Source organism: Pyrus communis, chromosome 11 (assembly GCF_041283825.1).
Source record: "Pyrus communis isolate YQ-2024b chromosome 11, ASM4128382v1, whole genome shotgun sequence".
NCBI classification, from domain to species: domain Eukaryota; kingdom Viridiplantae; phylum Streptophyta; class Magnoliopsida; order Rosales; family Rosaceae; genus Pyrus; species Pyrus communis.
Window position 1 is genome coordinate 22,419,270 of NC_142575.1, and position 8,673 is coordinate 22,427,942.

Genomic DNA, 8,673 nt, shown 5'->3' on the forward strand with positions numbered 1-8,673 from the left:
ACTAGGAAATTAGCCATGTTAACGACGCAAGTACGTACAGCAGCATTACAGACGACGATTCTCACTATATAGGCCAAAAGAAAGGACGGCTACTTAATGTGCATGGACATATATGGCCGTTCTGCATTGTTTACACAGCTTCACCTAGAAAACAAAAAACAAAAATGATGAGTTAGCTACATACCATTTGTGATAAAAGTGCATAGACAATAATGGAAAACTTAACGGAATTGAACGGTATGGAGATAAACATAAACAACGACTTTGATATATCGAATGGCATAGGAAGGAGGGGCAAGAGATGTCCAATAGTGAGAGGTATTTCTTATTTTTCGGTCAATAAATAGTGTGAGGGTTAGCGATGGCTGCCACGCACAAGTGTTTGATGTTGAAGATAAAACGGCCTTGTGTTTGCAATACAATGTGATTTGTTATAATTAAGATTAAGAAAACACTTCCAACACCCACCAAATAGCTTCTCTCTCTACGTTTCTGCCCTTTCTCCTTACATTTTAGTGGCATCAGAAAATACAGAAATCGCCAGCTCCTACAACTTCTTGATCAGCATCAAACATGGCAATTCAAGGCTAATTAAGGTACGTACTTTGCTTAATTTTTCTCCAATTTCCGATGTTTTCTTTTATGTTCATCTCACCATTTCTTAGGCTTTTACCATTGTTGTGTCAAGGTTTTTCTCCACCATTTCATTGATTTTTAACTTTTTATTTTATAAAAAAATTTCTTGATGTGTACGATTGTCTCCAAGGTCGGCCCTGGAATTTTGAGAGTTTTGGGTGAAACTTAATAAAGACCTTCACATGATTTAACACAATTAAGAATAGTAGAATTTTTTTATCATGCATTATGAACGTTGTTTTTGTCTAAAAAATGTCGTATAATGATGGTTAAAAAAATTGTATATGCAACTTAATACGATTAGTATGATACACTAAGTTACAAGAAACATAATTTACACAAAACCATTATACATTTCCATATATAATATTTTTACATATATTTCCTAATTTTTCACTTTGATTTAGAACAAGGTTTTATTGAATTTTTTTGTAAGAACTTCACATCATCTGGCTAACTATTTTGAAGGATCCAAGGGATTGACCATGCAAATTTTTCTGTAATTTATTTACTTGGTTTCCGTTAAATTTTTATTTTAGTTGATGAAGGATGCTTTTTGTGAAACAGATCACCCTTGGAGCTTTGGGAGATGCAACAACAAAAAATGGAGCAACCAGAAGAGGAGTTGAAGAAGGTGAAGGCGCAATTGCAAGCAGTGGAGGTAGAAGGAGATGGAGCTGTTGATGAACATCGAGAGATGAAAAAAGTGGCAGACGAGGCCAACGTGAGGCTTAGTGAAGAGTTGGCAACTCAGAACGATGTCAGGAACGACTCAGAATTAAATTTGACGACGGAGTTGTTGTCGAATGCAAGGCAAGAACTGAAGAGCAAAGAGGAGATTATTGAGTCTTTGAAACTCGAGTTAGGGAAGGCCAAAGATTTGGAGCTCAAGTTGAGTGAGAAAGTAAAAAAGTTTGAAGCTCAAGCAAAGAGTTTAGTGTCTCAAAACGAAGAAAGAATTCGGGAGTTGGAGATCAAAGCAGACCATGCGAAAATCTCCGATGCTCATACGAAAGCTTTACTGTCCGAAAGTAAAAAAAGAATTCGCGAATTGGAGATGAAACTGGCGGAGAATATGAAGTCCACCGAGGCAGAAGCTCACACAAAGGCTTTGTTATTCACATGTGAAAAAAAAGTTCGTGATTTGGAGCTAAAACTGGCAGAGAAAACGGAAAACTCTGATCCTCACATGGAGGCTTTATTACTCAAAAGTGACGAAAGAATTCGGGAATTGGAGCTCAAACTGGCAGAGTATATGAAGTTTTCTAACGCAGAGGCACAGAATGCGGAAACCTCTGAGGCTCAAACGAAGGCTTTATTGCTCAAAAGTGACGAAAGAATTCAGGAATTGGAGCTCAAACTGGCAGAGAACGTGGAAAACTCTGGGGCTCATACAAAGGCTTTACTGTCAGAACGTGAAGGAAAAATTCAGGACTTGGAGCTCAAACTAGCAGAGAATGTTAGCGCCTCCGAGGCTCACACAAAGTCTTTATTGTCAGAAAGTCAAGGAAGAATTCAGGAATTGAAGCTCAAACTGGCAGAGAAGATGGAAACCTCGGAGGCTGACACGAAGGATTTATTGTCTGAAAGTGACGAGAGAATTCAAGAATTGGAAATGGAAATAGATAAAAGGAAGCAATCAGAAGCAAGAATTCTTGATTCATTGATCACCCAAACAAACCAACTTGAGCAGACCAAGGCTTTACTTGTAGAGGCAAAGTTTGAGATTGCCTCCTTTCACAAGAAATTGGATAAATGCGAAGATGAATCCGATGAAAGTAGTCAAGATAGTAGTGCATCTCAGCATCATGATCAGCCCGAATATAATATTTCCATGAAGGAGGAATTAGAGAGTCTCAAGTCTGAGCTTCAGATGACAAGGGAGAATCTGGTTGATGTCCAAAAAAAGGAGCAACTCTCTACCTCGAAGGTTGAGAAGTTACTTGACGAGATGAAAGTACTTAAACATGAATTAAAGTTGGCAACTGAAGCCGAAGAAAATGGGAAAACGGCGTTGGATGATCTGGCTTTTGCACTGAAAGAAGTTGCGACAGAAGCCAACCAGTTGAAAGATAAACTTTGCATGAGCCAAGCAGAGTTGGAGCACTCAAGAGCACAAGAAGAACATCTAAATGCGATGTTAAAAAGCAACGAGGAAAGTCATAAAATACTACTGGATGAAGCAAGGAAAGAAGCCGAAAGACACAAAAACATTGCTGCCAGGTTGAAAATAGAACATGAAGAGTCAGTTTTAGCATGGAGTGGGAAAGAAACCGGCTTTGTTAATTGTATTAGAAGAGCCGAAGAGGACAGATGTGCTGCACAACAAGAGAACTTTAGATTGCATGAGTTGGTTCTAGAGACAGATAATAGAGCCATGTTATCGAAGGAAGAAAATAGAAAGTTGCGCGATATACTTAAGCAGGCGTTAAATGAAGCAAATGTTGCAAAAGAAGCTACTGCCATTGCTCAAGCCGAAAATTCTCGACTCAAAGATATTCTGGCTGGAAAAGAGGAGGCCTTGAATTTCCTTACTCAAGAAAACGAAAATTATAGGGTAAATGAAATAGCAGCTCATGAAAATATTAAGGAGTTAAAACGGTTGCTTATTGAATCGTCAAAGAATGAGGAAAAAGAGAAAATACCAACAAAGGAAAATGATTGCAAGAAAGAGGAGAAAGAGAAAACGCTGTCAAAGGAGAAAGACTGCAAGAAAGAGGAGAAAGAGAAACCATTGTCAAAGGAGAAAGACTGCAAGAAAGAGGAGAAAGATAAAACGCCATCAAAAGAAAAGGAGTCGAAGAAGGAGGCTAAGGAGAAAACATCGTCATCAAAGGAGTTGAAGAAGGAGGTCAAGGAGAAAAAACCACCAAAGGATGTGAAAAAGGAGGATACGACGAGTAAAGAGAAACCGCCATTAGCGGGGGATGCAAAAAAGGAGGATAAAGAGAAAACATCGTCGAAGGATGAGAAGGACACTACAACATCTCAAAATGGAAGCATATTTGGCAAAGTTTTCAGTTTCAATCTTAAGGAGCTCAAAATTTCAAACACGCATGAAGAAGAAGTTGTTGACGGCGATGATGAGATTGAATTAGACGAGGCTCTCAAAGGGTCGATATTTGAGGTAGCCTCTCCGGGGTCAGCTACACATCACCGCAGAAACTCTTCTTCTACGTTCACAGACGATGGAGAAGGATTCCATTCAGATGATTGTGATCATCTAGATGGAACTCAAGGTGAAAATTCAAGGAAAAAGAAAGCATTGCTACGAAGATTCGGAGATCTTATAAAGAGAAGCACTACCTATAGTACCAAAAAGGAACCATCGCCGGATACGAAAAAGGAACCATCACCGGATACCAAAGAAGAAACATCACCAACCAAAAAGGAACCTTCACCAGAATAGTTAAAGCTGTATTTTTTTTGTATTGTTCTTCTAGTTTTGATACTCAGTAGTTTAATCTGATTCTTTCTGTAACATATACATCTAGAGTTTCGTTTAGATTTTCTGTACATATTCATCTAGTTTGTATTATTTGTACTTATAATTTGTTGTAATCATATAACGTATTTAGTTTTTTTTATCACAAAATATATAATTTTCTCTTTTCCACCACAATATTTTCTCTAACTTGAAGTGCATACAGGTCATTTTTGTTGTCTCTTAGAGAAATTGACTAACTATTATTCACAAGATTATACAGTGATACAATGATTCTTATCTACCAATGATTCAATTTTTAAGAGAAAGGCAACCATGTTTACGAAGAAATGGAGGAAATTAATAAAAAAATCTAAACCCTAAACCCTAAGTCCTAAACCATCTCAAATTGTGTGTCATTTCTTTGTCCGCATAAGAAATGATAAGGGAACTCTCTTAAAGTAAGATTCTTCAGGAACTCTCTATCATCTTACATTTTATGTCAATTTTCGTGTCAATAGGGTAAGACATTTGGCACAAGATGACATAGTGACAGAGAGTCCCGCTTTTGAAAGAGTCACTTTAATATTTTTCTTCTTTACACTCAAAAAGGAATCCGCTGTGAATATGTTGTGGAAGAAAGAAGTAGAGAAAGGAGGGGAGAGAATAAGAGCATTTCTAAAGGAGATGTTAAAACTATCCCATAGACATACAACAGTAGAAAATGATAGCAAACTCTCTCCAACCGAGCCTTCTATTTTTTGCATGGCGCTGAGTTAATCGAAGGCAAAACCTTTTGCTATCAAATTTGACGACAACTATTAAATTCATTCAATAATTTTTTAATGGATGTAATGCAATATATAATAAATGTTGTGTGTTTCAAGTATGGATCTGGATCCTCTCTAGACCAAAAGAAACTGAACCCACTCATCAAATGATTCGTGCTATTGAAATTTAATTTAACGGCTACAAACAGGAGTATAATAATTTTTGTTTTTAGTATCAAAAGCTGTCCGGATTCGAACGGCTACAAGAAAAATCGCCAGGTTTGAAGTGGTGTCTTTATGTTTTTAGTACCAAAACCTGTCCCGGTTCGAACCGCCAACAATGGCGCCTGAGAAGCACGGGCGCTATTGTGGCTGTAGTCTCAGTGTCTATGGCGTTGCTCTCTCTTTTTCTCTACAAGTCCAAGCCGTCCTCCAAAAAGACTGAACTATCCCTGCGCTCGAAGGAAAATCACAGAAATGGCCTCGTTGGTGCCATTGGCACACCCCTCTGATCCGCATCAACAGCCTCTCGGACGTCACCGGCTGTGAAGTAAGCAATAAGAAGCTTTTTCTCCATTTTTTTCTTTCTGGATTTTCATTTATTTCTTCAATTATTATTATTTTTTAATATTTGGGTTTGTTTAGATACTTGGAAAGTGCGGGTTTTTGAACCCAGGTGGGAGCGTGAAAGACAGAGTTGCTGTCAAGATTATTGAAGAGGTAAAAAAAACTTATTTGGTTGACAAATTTGACGGAAAATTTTAAAATTTTGCATTTCGTGTATTTGTAAGTAGAAATTCGCGGAAAATATAATTGGCACCAGTGATCATTAACTTAGATTAATTTTTCTGGAAAGTAGGGTTTGTCGAAACTCGAAACTCGAAACTCGAAAGTAAGTTTTGACAAACTCTAACCTGCTGTTATGATCTTCACTAGTCCATGATTGCGGAAGATATTTACTTCAACGAAATTGAAGAAACGAATTTGGGATTTGCCCTGCTACTTTTGTTGTCAAATTATTCAAAAATTAAGGGACCGTTTGAGAAAGTGAAAACTGAAAATAAAATGGTTACCAAACGGCGCCTAAATATATTCAATTGCTCATAAGTTTGGTAATCTTCTTATTATTGCTGTTAGTGATGCTTGACATTGTTGTTTAGCATTTAAATTGACTTAATATTGTTCTGCCTACCACCTTGTAGCAGTTTAGATAATCAGTTGTTGACTGATTGTAATAGATTGGTTTTCTGAGTCACGCAGATGTTCTTATTTTTGGTTGTATACAGGCCTTGGAATCTGGAGGCCTCGCTCCAGGTGGAGTGGTCACTGAGGGGAGTGCTGGAAGCACGGCTATTAGCCTTGCCTCGGTTGCTCCTGCTTATGGTTGCAAATGTCACGTGGTTATACCTGATGACGCTGCTATCGAGAAGGTATTTAGAGATGCATTTCGGATTAGCGACATTGATTCATAAACTATTGATCAGTTAAAGTGTTTGCATCTCTTAGAAGGAGTTCATTCGAGAAGCGATTATTCATCTTATGTTGTTGATTTTGGGAGCATTGAGTTCTGTATTGAAATGAATGTTATGGCTCTACAATTTCGTATGCTTCTCCGGTACATATAATTCAGCGTTCAAACACTAATCAATTAGTAAGTTAATGCAGCGCTAATCACTTGTTTAAACAATCAAATTCCATTCCAATAGCTTCTGGAAAAATGGTGGAAGATTCAACTAAAATATTGTTGTCAAGATATAAAAGATCAAAACCAAACACGATCGGGATGCCAAATTCAAATGTTTCGAGCAATTCAAAACATGCGATACTCTAATCACTGGGTGTTCCACTTCTCAAACTGGGACTCGTGACAGTGTGGGTCTAACCAATCCCTGTTAGAACCCTTTGCCATGCTGCTGCTTCCTTTCCCACCCACAAGCTCTCTCAGATTCTCCAACTTATTCTCTCGGCCTGTCCTGGTACTTTTCTTATCTGCTTCCTTCAGTTTCTGCTTGAACTTCTGCTTACGGCTACTAGGGTTTACCTCTTGCTGCTTTGATTGCGAAGGAGGAGCTCCGTGCGGTCCTAAGTAGATCTTCTCTTCTTTTTTGGCCTGCATAAAAGAAATGCAAGGTCAACAAAAAAACCAGTTCCGAGGTATCTGAATTAAAGACTTTTAGAGCCATCAGGTACAAACGTGTAATTCCCTTTACTCATTACAAGGAGCTACAGCACTTGTAAGCACTGGTAACTGACCTTTGGAGATGGTGGTTTTGAAGCTTCTACTGCTGGAGCATTGTGATTACTGCTATCTTGCTCTTCAATCACCAAGCTTGGAATCACAAATCCATCAGTGTCTAATGCCAAAAACAGTTCAATATTAATCTCAAAACAGTTTAAGTGCGCATCAATCAGAAGAGTACGTTACATTGCTGACACCACTAAACAAAGGTAATTTCAGCACAACCCTTTTCTCCTTCTGCACTCTGTTTAATTTTGACCCTTTGTTCTCCATTTGATTTTATTCAATCTAAAGGCCAGATAAAGAACATAAGTTGTGCAGGAGGAGAAAAGCGGTTCGAAAATCATTTTCCCTAAATAAATTCACCGCAATCAACCTTAACGTGTCACACACAGCAGAGAAAAACATGTGCCACAAAGAGGTTACCCTAAAATACATACGCCTCTAGATAATTGCCAGAGTAGCACAAAGAAAGTATACGCGAGCCTAAGTTTCGACTCCAAAGTCAAACTTTGTTGCCAATTCACACTAAACTCACAAGACATAACATTCCAGATATTACAAGTTACTAATCCTGTAGAGAAATCATGTAGCTAACAAATTATGCTGCAATGCCAAAACAACATCTATTTACCCAATAAATCTCCATTTGTTTTCCATTTTGTAACAAGCATATATTTTCTCAGCAACCAAACAAATTAAATGCCTAAGCATAACCCAATACAAGAAATCAAGCAGAATGCAGTAATTGGCTGAGGTTAAGAACATTAATCCAAAACATACAAAAACCCATCCAAATTAGGCAAAAATATTCGCATCTTTTCTAGTGATTTTCCACTTTCCAACAAAATTTTCTCAGCAACCAAACAACGGGATTTTATGAGAAGAAGAAGGAAAAACAGATGCGAAAGGTGATACATAACATACCCCACTCATCTTCTTCTTCGAGAGGTGGAGTGGTTCGCACAGGAGAAGGGTCCATGGGACGCTGATGATCATGGATTTAACCAGCCACAGGGCGCAAAAGCCCAGATCAAAGGTCAATCCAACGGCTCAAATCCAATCACCACCACCAACACAACTCCCAAATCAGAGGCTTCCGCAAATCTGATGAAACGCAAAACCACCGAGCTTTTCCTTTCAGAAAACCCTATGAAATGGATGCCCAAAAGGTTAAAACCCTAACCTATTTTGCTTTATCCTGCAGAACAAAGAAAAATAAAATAGGTAAATTACGCTTTCATACATTAGATTTGAGGTTTATTTTAATTTCTTACAACATCTTTAAAATATTTCACTTTCATACATTAAGTATTATTTTATTTCAAAATAATACCTCCGTTACATTTTTCATCTATTCCCCCCACCAAAAAAAGCGACCCTAACCCAAAACCCAAAAACTTGCAAGAAGAAGAAGAAGAAGGAGAAAAAAAAAGAAGCCCCAATTCGGCCCACCCGAGCCACCCCTTTCTCCCATCCCCCATCACCCCTCCCAAAAATCCCCCATCACCCACAAAAATTCCACTCGAGATTACGTGGATCTACCACAAAACCAATCCAAAAATCATCTCAAACTCAAAGTATTTTTAAAACCCACCCATACT

At 38.1% G+C, this 8,673-nt stretch overlaps 2 protein-coding genes and 1 long non-coding RNA gene across 3 annotated transcripts; 2 read left to right on the forward strand and 1 right to left on the reverse strand.

Moving 5' to 3' along the window:
- Positions 1-425: 425 nt before the first annotated feature.
- On the forward strand, positions 426-4,150 carry LOC137741465 (uncharacterized). The gene is made up of 2 exons (XM_068481170.2): positions 426-596; positions 1,204-4,150. Exon 2 carries the CDS (start codon positions 1,226-1,228, stop codon positions 4,043-4,045), a length of 2,820 nt encoding a protein of 939 aa, XP_068337271.1. The 5' UTR covers positions 426-596; positions 1,204-1,225; the 3' UTR covers positions 4,046-4,150.
- A 941-nt stretch (positions 4,151-5,091) lies between these two features.
- LOC137743297 (uncharacterized) lies at positions 5,092-6,428 on the forward strand. Its single transcript, XR_011069453.2, has 3 exons — positions 5,092-5,380; positions 5,476-5,550; positions 6,117-6,428. It is a non-coding gene; the product is annotated as an uncharacterized LOC137743297 (long non-coding RNA).
- A 27-nt stretch (positions 6,429-6,455) lies between these two features.
- LOC137743296 (Na-translocating NADH-quinone reductase subunit A) lies at positions 6,456-8,429 on the reverse strand. Its single transcript, XM_068483163.2, has 4 exons — positions 8,406-8,429; positions 7,997-8,270; positions 7,084-7,184; positions 6,456-6,940 (listed from the first exon to the last, which is right to left on the reverse strand). Exons 2-4 carry the CDS (start codon positions 8,049-8,051, stop codon positions 6,662-6,664), a joined length of 435 nt encoding a protein of 144 aa, XP_068339264.1. The 5' UTR covers positions 8,052-8,270; positions 8,406-8,429; the 3' UTR covers positions 6,456-6,661.
- Between the last annotated feature and the right edge of the window lie 244 nt (positions 8,430-8,673).